Source organism: Arvicola amphibius, chromosome 12 (assembly GCF_903992535.2).
Source record: "Arvicola amphibius chromosome 12, mArvAmp1.2, whole genome shotgun sequence".
Taxonomy (NCBI): domain Eukaryota; kingdom Metazoa; phylum Chordata; class Mammalia; order Rodentia; family Cricetidae; genus Arvicola; species Arvicola amphibius.
In genome coordinates, this window is record NC_052058.2 from 34084025 (window position 1) to 34100062 (window position 16038).

At 39.3% G+C, this 16038-nt stretch overlaps 1 protein-coding gene across 6 annotated transcripts in view; it reads right to left on the minus strand.

Annotated features, from left to right (window-relative positions):
• The window catches only part of Shld2 (shieldin complex subunit 2), a 92246-nt gene that overhangs the window by 56550 nt on the left and 19658 nt on the right, over positions 1-16038 (minus strand). Inside the window, exons 2-3 of one of the 6 annotated variants that reach the window (XM_038348470.1) lie at positions 15822-15921; positions 10267-10492 (exon numbers count right to left, since the gene is read on the minus strand). The exons of 1 other annotated variant lie outside the window; for it this stretch is intronic. In XM_038348470.1, the coding sequence (XP_038204398.1) occupies positions 10267-10381 (115 nt within the window). In that variant the 5' untranslated portion in view covers positions 10382-10492; positions 15822-15921. Of the gene's footprint in view, positions 1-832; positions 854-10266; positions 10493-11730; positions 11766-15821; positions 15922-16038 lie in introns of those variants that run through there. 4 more of the 6 variants (XM_038348471.1, XM_038348476.1, XM_038348475.1 and 1 more) reach the window with 4 other exon arrangements.

Below are 16038 nucleotides of genomic sequence, written 5' to 3' on the forward strand. Positions count from 1 at the left end.
ATTATTAAATAAGATCCAGAGATTTGTTGTCTCAAAGAGACTGACTTAACTAAGAGAAGCACTGAAACTGAGAGTCAATGGTTAGAAATCACAGTGCCAAGAAATGGAAGCCATAGACAAGCTGAGACAGCAATTCCTGTATCTGATCAAACAGACTTCAATCCATACCTAGTCAGTAGAGATAAAGAGTGCCTCTACATATTAATAAATGAAAAAATTCACTAGGAGGGTATACATATTATAAAACTTATACATCGAATCTTGAGGACCCAAATTTCATAAACACTGAACGGCGTAAAAGACCACACAGGTCCTTACAAGAAAGACTGGGAACTCAGCACTCCAGTCACATCTAGAGCCATCTTCCAACACAAAATCAGCACAGCAGTACTAAAGCTAAATTACACCATGGATCAACTAGATTTAACAGATATCTACAGAACATTACACTCAGCAGACAGGGAATATATATTCTTCTCAGTGGGCATGGAACCATCTCAAGAACTGACCACACAATGAGCTATGAAGAAACCTCTTATAAATATAAAACAATTGATATAATCCCCTGCATCTTTTCAGATCATGGTAAAATAAAACTAGAAATCAATAGCAAAATAACCCTTTTCAAAGATCAGTGGAGGCTAGTTGTGGTGACACATGCCTTTAGTGCCAGCACTCAGGAGGCAAAAGCAAGTGGATCTTTGTGACTTCCAAACAGGTCAAGGCTACAAAGTAGAACCAAATCAATAAATAAATAAAATAGTAGATCATTAAGGAAATCAGATAAGAAAATTTTAAATTCCTAGAATCAACTGAAGATAAGACAACCTACCAGAACCTCTGGGATACAGACAAGGAAACCTTATAGCTAGAAGTAATCACCCATTTAGTTTCTCCTCCTTGGCAGTTCAGAGACTGTCACCATCATGAACAACACAGGAAGTCCCTGCCTCACCTCCTGCTTCAGGAGAAATAACTGAACACTGATGTCCTGTCCTTCACCCTGGGAAGGCAACAGTATCAGAACCAAAAATTTGGAAAAAGCTAGCCAAAATACACAAAACCACACCAGATGTCATCTTTGTATCCAGATTCAACCACTTGGTGGTGGCAAGACGAAAGGCTCCAGCATGACCCATGATTCTTTATACTATGCAAAGAAGGAGACTAAACACAGATGCCAGACAACATGGCCTTTATGAGAAGAAAAAGACCTCCAGAAAACAGCAGAAGGAACAAAAGAGCACAATGAAGATCAGGGGGACCGCAAAGGCTAACGCTGGTATTGTCACCAGTGAGTGGAGATCGAGTGACTTGATCTGCTGTGACTGGGGATTTCTGAGAGAACAAATAAACAAAAACCTTGGGTGTGAAAAATAAAAGTAATCACTTTTTAAAAATCAGAGCGGGGGTGGGAGACTCTCAGTAGGTGAAGTGCTTAGCATACAAGTATGAGAACTGGAGTTGAGATCCTTGGCCCCACACACTTGCTAGACTACTGTGATAATGAGCCTCCATTGTCCCCTGAAGTTTAAGCCTAGCCTAGGCAACAGAATTTGTAAAGAGCATTCTATCTTCCTCTTAGTTCTCATTCTTGGATCCAAAGCTGTCTTCAGGCAGGCCTACCAACAGATTCAAGAGGTAAAGAACTGTGTTCTGCTAAGGGCTTGTATGTGCCAAGGCAGCTTGCCAACAGCTATGGGACACGAGTCACCTTAGAGAAATTCTCCAACACCATCCTGCCTTCAGAGAACTTGACTGCACCCTGAAGGAGATCCTTAGCTAGCAAAACACCTCCTGAATTCTTCACACAACACCTATCAAGTAATAAACAAATAAGTCTTTAACCACTAAGTCTTGCGGAACTTGTGATATGAAGCAAGATAAAATTATAGAGATTTGATAGCTTTGGTGTTTACATTTTATTGCTGGACTTTCTGTCTGTGGAGTAGGTGGAACTGTAAGCTCACTGCTTCCCACACCCAAACCCACAAGACATTATATTTCTCCCATTGGACTGGACTGAGCAATTTTGTGATCTATGTCTATTCTTTGGCCAAGAGCACACAGTACTATTTGCAATGGTATAAAGAAAATACTGGCTTCAGAAAAAAAAAGTTCTCCAAACACTGTCCTTTTAAGTGGTTTGAGTTCTTGCTAGTCCTCTACATTTCAACAATTTATAGAAGTAGCTTGTCTATTTCTCCAAGCAAAGTCTACTGAGATGTTAATAAAATCTCACTGCTTCTACAGAACACTAAAGAGAATTCCATTTTAACAACACTGATTTTTCTAATCCATCACTAACTAGGTTACCTTTTATAGATTATTTTTTAAATTTACTTGCAATGCTTTATATGGTTCAGTGTTGAAAGCATATTTTAGACTTATTTATAGGCATTTGGTATTTTTTAATAATTTAACTTTAATTTATGTGTTGGCATGAAGATATCAGATTCCCTGGAACTGGAGTTACAGACAGTTGTGAGCTGTCATATGGGTGCTGGGAATTGGACTCACGTCCTCTAGAAGAACAGCCAGTGCTCTTAACCGCTGAGCCATCTCTCCAGCCCTAGCATTTGGTATTTCAATGACAGTGTAAATTAATTTACAAAGTGTTCATCGGTACTATAGGGAACTATATTATGTGTTTGTATACAAACTGCTAAATTAATGTACAAAATTGATTTACATAGGTCCTATGAGATTTTTAATGTGTATAATCATGCCATTTACAAAGTAAAGAATTATAGTAGGTTTTTGTTTGTTTTGTGGGTTTGTTTTTTTAGTGTTTTTTTTTTTTATTTTTGTTTGGCTGGTTGGCTTTTGGTTTTTTGAGACAGGATTTCTCTATGTAGCTGTGGAGTTTGTCCTGGAACTCGCACAGTAGACCAGGCTGGCCTCAAACTCACAGAGATCCTCCTGCCTCTGTGTCCTGAGTGCTGGGCTTAAAGGTTTGTGCTACCACTGTTCGGTCAAATTATAATAGTTATTAATGCTTCATTTTTTTGTTTCTTTTTTTCTCTCTTGAATTCTCCTTTTTGTTTAGCTTGCTTGGTTTTTGTTTTGTTCTGTTTTATGCAGCCCTGGATGACCTACACCTTGACATGAGACAGGCTGGCTTTAAACTCACAGGAATTGCATGTGTCTGCCCCTCAAGAGCCGAGATTAAAGGCATGAGACACTGCACCTGGGTTCTCCTTACATGGTCTAGAATGACATGTAGCACAAATAATAAAAAACCCAGAGACAGATACTGGGGTTCAACCTGAAGGTCAGAAAAGCAAAACAGCCAACCACTGGCTCTTACCTCTTCCTCAGTCCAAAATGGCAATCTTGCTCCAGGAATTTCAGAATGAGACTGAGCCTGAGAGCTATCTTCTTCTGTCTTATATTCCTCCCTAGTGTTGGGATTAAAGGCATACACCACTACCACCCTGTTTCTATAGCAAACTAGTGTGGCTATTGGGATAAAAGGTGTGTGTCACCACTGCCTAATCTGTAATGCTGACCAAGATGGCTATTTTACTCTCTGACGTTCAGGCAAGCTTTATTTATTAAAATACAAATGAAATGCCACTACAATGATGGAAATGCTTCTTGATTTACAATGGGGTTTTGTCTTGATGAATTGTCTAAACTGAAGATAAAGTAAGTCAAAAATACATTGAAAATACAGGCATGATGGCTTACATCTATAATCTTAGGACTTAAAAACCTTGGCAGAAGGACATCCACAAGTTCAAAAGCAGTTCGTGCACCATGATAAGTTCTAGGCCACCAAGGATACAGTGTGAGACCCTGTTTCAAAATAAATAAAAACTTGGGCCAGTAAGATGTCTCAGCAAATGAAGGCATTTGTCACCAAGTTAATGGCTGGAGTTTGACCTAAGGACACACATAGTGAAAGGGAGAACTAATATCTGAAAGCTGTCCTCTGACCTCACATATAAATAAGGAAAACAATAAACCACCTAATACTGGAACAAATCTTGTCTCATCACCGATATATCAACACCTATTTTAGACTTCTGGTTCCCAGAGCTGTAAAATATTATATCTCTTGTTTAAGTCACCCCAGTTCATAGTACTTTGTCACTTCAGTTGGGGCAACCACACACAAATATTATTTCTGCAGGCATTTATGTTAGGGATTTGGAAGATAGAGGACCACAGACTTCTTGACATTCAAGCTCAATTGTTAATAAGAAAGGAAAAATAATAAAAAAAAGAAAATTTCCTAGACAGAAGAATTATTATATGCTTAGAAAGTAAACTTCAGGTTCTTTAATACCTATAAAACAGTTAACAATCCCAGTTGAAAAGTTGTCTAATAGGGAAGATGCAACTTAACCCATAAACTTACTTAATTGTTTATACAAAACCTAAAACTGACTTGAGTTTGTGGGTTTACTTAAAATAAAAACAAAAGCTGACAGTGGCAGTGCACGCCTTTAATTTCTGCACTCGGGAGGTAGTTCCAGGACAGCCAGGGCTACACAGAGAAACCCTGTCTCGAAAACCCAAAAATAAAATAAAAACAAAGCTAGGATGGTAGCACCGCATTTAATCCTAGTGGGGAGAGCTCTATTAAGTTCAAAGCCAGCCTGATCTGTATGCTGAGCTGGAGTACAGCCAGGGCTACACAGAGAGACTCTGTCTCAGACAGACAGGTAGACGGAGAGATGAAAGAGCTGAGCAGGATAGCACACATACCAACAGACATAGCTGCTGAGAGCCTGATGCAGGATCCCAGGAGTCCACAACCAACCTGAGTAACATAGTGGGACCCTTCTCAAAGTAATAAAGGTTCCCAGAATAAAAATAAAAGCTAACTTCATCAATTCACTTTATTGGAAATATAAGGAATAAAAGAACATGTTACCAGCACACAGAGACTGTTCTACAAGCAACTGGCCTAGTTCCTTTAATAAAAAAGAGGCAAGGGCCAGAAAGATGACTGAGAGCAGCACTTCTCAACCTGTGGGTTTTGACCCCTTTGGCAAACTCTGTATCCAAAAATATTTATATTATGATTCATGTGAGTAGCAAAATTACAGTTATGAAATAACAAAAATAGTTTTATAGTTTAGGGGTCACCACAAGATGAGGAATTGTATTAAAGGGCCGCAGCATTAGGAAGGTGAAGAACCTCGAGGTATAGGTGCTTGCCATTGAGCCCAACATCCTGAGTTTGATCCTTGGGACCCACATGATAAGACCACAGAACAGACTCCTACATGTTATCTTCTGACTTACACACACACACACATTAATAAAAATATAAGTAAATAATTTTTAGGTTAGCATGTAATAAAAATATGAGAAAATTGTTTTAAATAAAAGATATCTAAGAGCTGAACCAAATGTCATGTTTGGATTATATAAGAATCAGTGAAAAAAAGCAGTTTTGAGAATCAGAGAAAACCACATGGCCTCAGATAAGAGATAACTTACCATTACACATAAAAATGTATTCAGCATACAAAGCTTACTGAACAACCTAGCTTAGCAACACCATGTACTGTGGGGACAGATATTTACGCTCATAATCACATGGCTGAATGCACATAATGTTAGCTCAGGGAAAGATCAAATCCAAGTACAATTTCTATTGAATGTTTATCGTCTTTACGCCATCATAAAGGCAAAAAAAAACCCTAGATTGAATTATCATAAGTTAGAGATCACTGGCATGTGACACATTCAAACTTAAAATATGTATATCTACTTCTGCTTTATATAGTCAACTACTCTTAATAATAAAAAATAAGCAATCCACCAGCTTTCAATTTTTTTTCCTTTTGGGGGGGGTGGATTTTTTAGACAGGGTTTCTCTGTGTAGCCCTGGCTGTCCTGGAACTCGCTCTGTAGACTAGGCTGGCTTTAAACTCAGAGATCTGCCTGCCTCCCAAGTGCTGGAACTAAAGGCGTGCACCACCACCACCAGCTACGTAGCTTCCATTTTTTAGTCTATTCAGTATATTTTGTTTTGGCTTAAAAACCAAACAATATGTCAATATCTCTAGATATACAGAATACCATTTTTCTGACTTTATTCTTCTACAACCAGCCAACTGTTCAAGTACATTTTACCTTACAAACAAGATTTATATTAATCATGACATCAGATAATTTTCCTCATTAACTTTGCTCTCAATGTTTCTCAGGAGGTTGTAATAGAGACTTAACAGCCAACTTCTGAACTTACTCTGGCCAGTGAAAAGTTTCTGGAGCTCTTAAGTCAAACTGATGGACCCCCTACAGTGGACATCTTACAACAGACAGGGGTAAAAGAACTCGTCAGTCTTGCTAATGGCTATGAGAAAGCCTGCCAAGGATTGAACCGACAGTTGTTTGACCTATTCTCTTCCTCCAATACGATGTTTTTGCCCCAACTATTTTGTTTTTATTTTGCTTTGTTTTTTAAGACAGGGTCTTACTATGTAGCTCTCGCTGTCCTAGAACTCACAACCATACAACACAGATACTATTTTTATAATAGATCAGATCTGCTGGCAATTTCTTCATCATTGTTAGCTTCAAAGAAAATTAAGACTTTCTTACTGATTATAGGATGATGGTTTTTAATTTTCTTTCAGTATTTTGAAGAGATTGCCCCACTGTCTTGAGAGCCATATACTTTATAATCCTAGTGTTTGTCAGTTATGGATATTATATCAACATATCATAGACTTGGTAGCTTATAAGCAGAAACTTATTTCCATAATTCCAAAGTAATTTATATATATATATATATATATATATATATATATATATGTTACTACTATAATAATAATACAGAAACATGGGTATGGGGCAGAAGAAGACTCCTCATACCATCTTTATAATTATTCAATAAACTCCAAACTATTACAAAACTAAAGCTTACTGAAGACAGAAACAAAACCAAAAGCAAACGTTACAGCGTTCTGTTTTAAGCACAGGTGCCAGGCTTTTGATTTACAGGAAAGTTCTTTGTTCTCCAACACCAAGCATTCTTCTCTACAGCCAAGGTGCTCTCTCTGCCCCGCTCTTCCTCCCAATCCTCCTTTAGGCATGAGACATCCAACAGTAGGTGAGGGTGAAGTGAATGAGAGGACTTTCTCTCATTCTGCCTGTCCTCAGTCCTTCTGGGGAAGTGCGGGGAGGGCCAGATTACGGAGGAAAAGGGGCTTCAGCCTCCAGAACTCAAGACTAGACGGTCTCCATTCTCCACTGCTCCTTCTCAGGGTGCCCGCCTTGTGAGGGTGGCTGTCCTACCTTCAGGAAAGGTCCAGCTGCCTCTTATAGGATGTGTTCTGGCTAGTCATATGTGAAAGGACGGAGCCTCAATTAAGAAAATGACTTGATGGGGAGGGTCCAGTCCATTGTGTGTGGCTCCATCTTTGGACTGGTGGTCCTGGATTCTATAAGAAAGAAAGCTGAACAAGGCAGGGGAAGCAAGCCCGTAAGCAGCACCTCTCCATGGCCTCTGCATCAGCTCCTGCCTCCGGGTTCCTGCCCTGTTTGTTTCCTGTCATGACTTCCTTCGATGATGAAATAATATGCAAGAATAGGCCAAATAAACCCTGTCCTCCACAATTTGTTTTTTGGTTACGGTGTTTGGCCACAGCAAAAGAAACCCAAACTAAGACGGGACCATCGCCAGTGCTCCTCTCCCGCTGCAGATGTCAGTGAAGACTGCGGCGCAGAGAGAGAGGCCTGGCGCACACGTGCTCCACTGTCCTCAGTTCTCTCATGGGAACGTGTTTGCTTACTTATTCTTGTTCGAGACATCGAGTCTAACCCAAGCTTACCTCCATCTCCTTATATAACTGAGGACGATGAACTTCTGACCCTCCTGCCTTCATTCAAGAGGTTGGGTCTGGCGACTGTAGGTTTTAACACCACATGTGGTTATGAGGTGTTAGCGAGAGTGCCAGGCATCCTACCAACTCATCTGCATCCCCAGCTCCGCAATGGGTTTTTACTCTTATCTGGCTTCTAGTAATTTTCAGGGAAAAATGACATTCATCTCAGGTGGCTGAAGCACAAGTGCCACCCTATACTACAGAGTAAACCCCAGAGCTGCAGGCCATCCTGAGCCAGAGTGGACAATACAATTTTGTCCATCTGAGAAGGCAGCAGAATGCTTCCTCAGAGTGTAAATGGCTCACTGCCACAGCACATGATGGTCTAACTCCATCTGAAAGGTCTAACCAACATCCAGGGACCCTTCACTCCCACACCTATTTACTTCTGCCCTCCTTCTCCAGCCCGAGACTGCCATGTGAGGCTCTGCTGCTCTCCTGTGCCTCCACTAAAGGCTAGGGTCCACGGGAGAGGAGTTTTGTTTTTCTCACCAGTCACTACATCCTAAGATCCAGAAAACTGGTTTTGAGCTAATATGATTACTTACAGATTACAGATTATTTTACATTGTTTTGAAGGCAATTAAATAAAAGAAGAAAATATTTTCTGGGAGACCAGAGCCTGTGTGACACTTGTCACTTTCCTTCTGCAGCAAGGACACGTTTCATCACATCTGCTTCTCCAGCCAAGGCATTTGCTACTTCCTCATCTCTTCTTATCACTCCCATTCTGAGCAGAAACTGTATACTCTTCATGATGACAGGACTAGTAATGGTTCTCAGTGAAAATGGAGGAGGATATCACTCATTGATTGCCAATTATGTTATAGAATAATCTTTCTGTACACTGTGAAGATGTGTCTTTGCCAAGGTGCCTTCTGATTGGTTTAATAAAAGAGCTGACTGGCCAGTAGCTAGGCAGGAGGTATAGGCGGGACAGTAAGATATAGAGGATGCTGAAAAGAAGGAAGTGGAGTCGCAGGAGTATGCGAGCAGGAGCAGAGAAGCAAGATGAGCATGCTGTGCTGAAAGAAGGTACCTCCACACGGCAGAGGGAAGATAAGAACCATGGGGTAATTTAAATGTAAGAGTTAGCTAGTAACCAGTCTGAGCTATCAGCCAAGCACTTATAATTAATAGCAAATCTCTGAATGATTGTGGCTGCTGAAACCCAAAGAATATCTGCCTACAATTATCACTTATCATTTTTTAAAATGATCTTAGTGGTTTCTGGAAACAAAACAAAATACTATAAGCAATTAGGTGGCAAAAATTGATATTTTTAATATTTGGTTTTAATAAAGATGGCTGAAGAAGGACAATGGAACTAAGTAAAAAGGAAGGATTCCAATGTTAAGAAAAAGATACAATAATACCTCAGGATTTCAAAGATATAATCTTAAAATATTTCCCTCTAATTAAGTAAGAAGCTAAAACAAAAGTTAATTAGACATTTAAGAGAAACATAACAAACTAGGCATGGAGACTTATATCTGTAATTCCAGCAAACAGAGGCTGGTGTAGGAGGTCCTTTTGTTTATGTGTTGCTTTCACTGGTTCATGAAGAAACTGCCTTGGCCTTTTTATCAAAAGGCCTATTGGACAGAACTTAGGTAGGTGTAGAAAACAGAACTGAATGCTGGGAGGAAGGAAGCAGAGTCAGGGAGAAGCCATGGACCCTCCGCCTAAGATGGACACCATTTAGAATCTCTGGTAAGCTACTGCCACGTGGTGATACACAGATTAATGGAGATGGGTTAAACTAATATGTAAGAGTTAGCAAATAAGAAGTTAGAGCTAATGGCCAAGCAGTGTTTTAATTAATATAGTTTCTGTGTAGTTATTTCAGGCTAAGCTAGCTGGGCGGCCGGGACAAACAAGTGGGCCCCTCTCCCTCTTACAGAAGGACATTCAAAGCCAGTTTGAGGTCTGTGCTGGCTACCTAGTGAGTTCAAAGCTAGCCTGAGTTATACATAGCCAGACCATGTCTTTAAAACAAAACAAAATGAAAAAATAGATAATATAGACAATTGATACAAAGTTTCTTGGGTTCAGTGAACTAAGTGATAAGAGACTGAGAATTACTTATTAACAATCCCTGACAAGCAACTTGACTCATTAAACCACACAACTATGCAAAAATATGATGATAAAAAGGGTGGAATATAGTACCTAAGGCTTTCCCAAAGTCATAAAGCCATAAAACACGACTTGAGAAATAAACCTGAACTCTGGAAACCATACCTAACAAAACTGCCCTGCAAGATAGAAAGTTGAAGAGGAAAGGAGAGAAAGACGTGACACTATTTTCATCAAGTCAAAACTTGTCAAGTAAATGAAGCCAACAGCAGAAACCTTGAGTTTCAGTCCTTTGACCCCACTGTTCTGTAAAGTTGGTATAATAATAGCTCACCTTTTGTGCAACTTTTACCAAGCCTGAACAAGACAGTGGTGCCAGAGAGATGGCTCGGCAGATAAAAGCATTTGTTGATCTTGAAGATCACCTGGGCCCAACTTCCAGCATCCATATGGTGGCTCACAACAGAGAGTAAACTCTAGTTCCGGGGGATCTACCACTCTCTTCTGGCCCTTATGGGCACTGAACACACACGGTACACATACATACTACAGGCAAAACACTTATGCACAAAAAATAAAAACAGATTAAGTAAAATCTAAGGATCACTTTTATAAGTTAATGTACATAATATACTTAGTACAATGTTGAATATAAATATTAATAGTTAATAACATTGTGTTTTTAAATAATTACAATGGTTTTGATATTAAAATATTCATTTATCACAGTAACACTTATCTAGTATACTCAAAGATTCAAAGCCTAAAGCCTCTATTCTTTTCATGTGTGCCTCCTTTAAAAAAAAACTTGAACAAGGCATGGTGGCACACACCTTTAATCCCAGAACTTGAGAGGCAGAGGCAGGTGTATCTTTGTGAGTTCAGGGCCAGGCTGGTTTACATAGTGAATTATAGGGCTGTTACACAGAGAAATCCTGTTGGGGAAAAAAAGTATCTAAGGCATGGTGGCACATATCTATAACACTAGCCCTTGGGAAGCAGGAGGAATAGAAAGACAAGGTCATCCTTGACTCTATGCCAAGTTTGAGGACAGGCTGGCTACATGAGACCCTGTCTCTAAAAAGCAAAGAAAAAAAAATACTGCTGGAGAGTGGTGGCGCACGCCGTTAATGCCAGCACTCGGGAGGCAGAGGCAGGCGGATCTCATGAGCTCGAGGCCAGTGTGGTCTACAGGGTGAGTTCCAAGACAGTCAGAGCTACACAGAGAAACCCTGTCTAGAAAAAAAACCAAATAAATCATACACACACACACACACATGAGGAGAGTGGCAGTCTAATGTTCCAGATCTAAGATTAAAAACAATTAATGAAAGTTATATATCACACTGAAGAATAGCGTGTCTATAGACCTCACGTTTTATCTAATACTTTTCAATTACCACAATCATTCACTCTCACTAAACAAGTTAATAATTAAAAAGGGAAACTTTGTACCAACTATACATTAACTCAGTAATACTGAAGCAAGCACTGTACCATTCCAGGCTAGGTAAAGTCTCCAATTTATACATGGATTGTGTTCTCCAAGGAGATTTACAGTTCACTACAAAATTTGAGAAATATTTTTTGAAATGATGGGATAAAGATAAGGCCATGGTAATAAACAAAGACCAATTTAGCCTATAAAGAACCCTCTAAAACCTCTGGAAACTAAAGGAACAAGCATAAACATAATCATTTAGATGACTTTCAGTTACATATTTTGTGCTCCTCACAGAAGGAATAAAAGCACACAAATTTAAGATTACAATTGTAGCCGGGCGGTGGTGGCACATACCTTTAATCCTAGCACTCAGGAAGCAAAGGCAAGTAGATCTCTGTGAGTTCCAGGCTAGCCTGCTCCACAGTGAGAGTTCCAGCCAGCCAAGGCTACACAAAGAAACCCTGTCTCAAAAAATAAACAAAAAAAGATTACAAATTGTATCATAAATATATGATGCATATATCTTTGTATTGTTTTAAACACAATAAGCAATACAGTACTTGCCTTCTATGAAGAGCTTAAAGTGATTGTTTAATGAATAATGAATGAGAATTCAGAGTTCTATTAGAACAAAGCTATTTCTTAGAAAAGTGCATGACCATTTCCACATGAAAGAACATCTTCCTTAATTTCAGCAGCAAGAACAGAACTAGAACACCAAGAACTGCAGAGTGTATGCAGGCAATCCCTGTAGAAATCATATTTTAGTCGCAATGCTTGCTATTTCTAAATATGCATAAATCACTCTGTTCAGATTTTATAATTAAAACCTAACTTCAAAATTTTCCTGAGTTCTTTTCCTTTATCAATGTGTCAAATAAAACAGCAATGATCTATATTTTATGTTTTTGTTTTGCTTTGTTTGCAGAGGTAGGGTTGTTGGTTTGCAGAGGTAGGGTTGTTTGTTTGCAGAGGTAGGGTTGTTTGTTTGCAGAGGTAGGGTTGTTTGTTTGCAGAGGTAGGGTTGTTTGTTTGCAGAGGTAGGGTTGTTTGTTGAGACAGGTTCTTCCTGTGCCGTCCTCGCTAGCTGACCTAGTGCCCATCATGTCATGGAGGCTGGTAACACTCCTATCCCCGCCTCCAAACACTCAAATTACACACACGTGCCGCCATACTCACTCCCATTACGTATTATTTGTTAATTACCCTTTCTGCTCTAAAACTTATACTTTCATTGAAACCTATTTATTTTATTTCTCTATGATTTTGTTTTAAGTAAATTCATAAACTACATAAGTATTTGTTAAAATGAAGATACAATTATATGACTAAAATTGGTAAATGTACTCCCCATCAAAATCCCAGGAGGCTCACTATGAGTTCAAGGCCAGCCTTGGCTATAAAACAAAACCCCCATGCTAGGGTTACAGGCATACACAACACAGCCATGCCTAACTTTGTACAAGGGTTCCAGGGATTCAAGCACAAGTGTTCTTACCATCGGGCCATTTCTCCAACCCACAGTCTCACAACACTTTACAGATAGCTTAAATAATTTGTCTACAGCCACAACAACAACAGAGGCAGAGGCAGTGGATCTCTGTAAAATTGAGGCGAACCTGGTCCATAGAGTGAGTTCCAGGACAGCCAGGGCTACAAAGAAAAACCCTGTCTCAAAAAAATAAAAATAAAATAAAACTTAACAATCCTCTTGCCTGGGCCTCTTTGCTAGCTGGGAAATTATATATATATATATATATATATATATATATATATATATATATATACACACATACACAATATAGACACATACACACATATATAATATACACACACATATATAATATACACTATATATATTATAATATAGAGACAAGGTTTCTCTTTGTGGCCTAGACTTCTGACTCCAACTCCACATGTAGCCCAGGCTGGCCTCAACCTCAAGATCCTCCTGTCTCAGTCTCTCAGATGCAGGGGTTGCAGGTATACACCACAATGTCCAGTAACCATACTTTTTCAGCTAAGGGTGTAATATGTTGTGAAACTTAAGCTTTCCTATAGATTTTTACCATAGTCACTTTGTTTTAAATGACCGTCCATGCTCAGATTACATTTGAAAAGTACTACCCATAAGCACACAAACACCAAACAAGTATCCTAAGGTGCATTACCTTATGTGCATGATTTTGAACATACTAATGGCTAAGACCACTTTAGGAAAGATACTGCCCATGTTCTGTAGGGTGATTTAAGTCTCTCTGAAGACCTATCAGGTTTTAAACAGTAACAGTAAAGCTTCCGAAAGAACAGAAGTCAGCATCAGAGCTCGTTTGGCATTAATAATAGGTGAGCTAATAAACAGGACGGTGTTTACCCAGTCAGGTCCTGCTTGTGCTTCTTATGTCAGCTGGAAAGCTGGAAGGAAAGTGGTTTTAACTCCCATACAACCTGCAGTTGTCATGACAACATCACTTCATGAAATTGTAGCTGACGTCAGCATAAAACTAAGAAAGTGCATACCTAAAACTACTAAGATAGCCCCTCCTTTCCATCTATTTCATAATTCATTCACATTATAAAATGAGAGCATCTCATTAGGGAAAAGGGGGAGGATAATTAAGACTGAGAACCTTCAACATGCTTGATAAAACATGAATTTTCTTAGTTAAGTCTTTTTTTTCCATTAAAAACATTTTTCTTTGTATACCTTGCTCAGCCTAGATGTAGTAGGGAGGGCCTTGGACCTTCCACAAAGCAAAGTGCCTTACCATCTCTTAAGATTAGAGGGGAGTAGAGTGGGAGGGTATGTGGAGGGAATGGGAGGAGGGGAGGAAGTGGGAATTTGGATTGTTATTTTTTTTAAAAAAATCTAATAAATTTTTTTTTCTTTTTGAGATAGGGTCTTTCCATGTAATCTTGGCTAGCCTAAAACTCAGCATGTGAAACTAAGTTATCCTTGAATGCAGGGAGACCTTTCTCCTAAATACTGGGATTAAAGGCTTATGCTAACATAACTGGTTTAAAAGTTTTTTAAACCAACCCCCAAATTCCAACATCCTCTCTGCTGCTTCTTGTTCAACTTTCTCTAAACTACATGTATGTCCTCACTGTTCTGGGTGATGGGGGCAGGCACAAGCACACAGACAACAGCCAGAGGGCAGGATGTGGGAGCCAGTTCTCTTCCAGGCTACCGCCCCAGGGGTCACACTCAGGCTGTTAGGCTTGGTGGTAGTCACCTTGCCCACTGATCCATCTTTCTGGCCTGCTGACAACAATTATATTACATTCTGTGTATCTGCCATGTACATACGTACTACAGTACCCATGTGGAGGAGAGGGCACAACCTTTCCTGGGGAGCAAATCAGATTCCAAGCTTAGTGATAAGAGTTTCCCTGCTAAGCCATCTTGCTGGCCCTCTTATTTGATTCATATAGCTACTCTTCAAGATACTATTTTAGACGAAGTAATGTTTAAAGAATAAAATAGCATCCCAGCACTTGGGAGGTAGAGGCAGCCAGATCGCTGTGAGTTCAAGGTCAGTCTGGTCTACAAAGTGAGATCCAGGACAGCCAAGAGCTACACAGAAAAATCCTGTCTCAGGAAAAAGAAAGAAAGAAAGAAAGAAAGAAGGAAGGAAGGAAGGAAGGAAGGAAGGAAGGAAGGAAGGAAGGAGAGAAAGAAGTAACTCTTCTAAGATTACAGAGCTAATAGAAAGGTATAACCAAGGTTCAAACTCAAATGCAAATTACTAAATGGCTGTCACTTTCTTATATTTTTGGTTGTGAGTCTAGCCTTTAATGGCTGAGACATCTCTTTCAAGCCCAGCTGTCATTTTATTAACCTGCAAAAAAATTAAAGAAAAATGATGAACTAGATCTTCTCAAGGATCTCTAAACACTAAGAGTTTATAATTGACATAATCTTAGAATAGAGAGGGCAGAGTAAAACACCAATTTGGATTAAAAATTGTTTTAGGAGAGATGGATCAGCAGTTAAAAGCACTTACTAATCTTGTACAGAACACAGGTCTGGTTCCCAAACCCTCCCAGCACCTTCCCTGCACCTATATGGTATAACTCCAGTTCCACAGGAGCTGATACCATCTTCTATACTCTGCAGATACTACACACACACATAGTACATGTACACACATGCAGACAGGCAAACACTCATACACGTAAAATAAAAATAAATAAATCTTTTTTGTTTCAGTATTAAAAATTCTGGGAAGTGCTAGATGTAGTACATACCTGTAATCCAAGCATTTGAAATATTATGGCAAAATGGGAATTTGAGGTTAGACCAGCCTAAATAGCAAAATCTTGTCTCAAAAATAAAAAAAAAAAGCAAGGACTTCAGATGTAGCTCAGAACGCTTGCATAGCATGCACAGATCTCTGAATTCAGCCTCCAAGACCACATAAAGTGGGCGTGGTAGCACTTACCTGAAACTTCAGCTAACTATAGTGCAAGCAGGAGAACCAGCAGTTCAAGGTCATCCACGAAAACATAGAAAGTTCCAGGCCTGCCTGGAAAACATCCTGTCTGAAAAAACAAAGAAGCAAAAACAACTAACTAGGAAGTTCCTTATGAACAAGAATAGGAGATGGGTTCAACTAGAAAAGCTAACAAGTAACTACAGCCTTTAAAAACGCTACCACT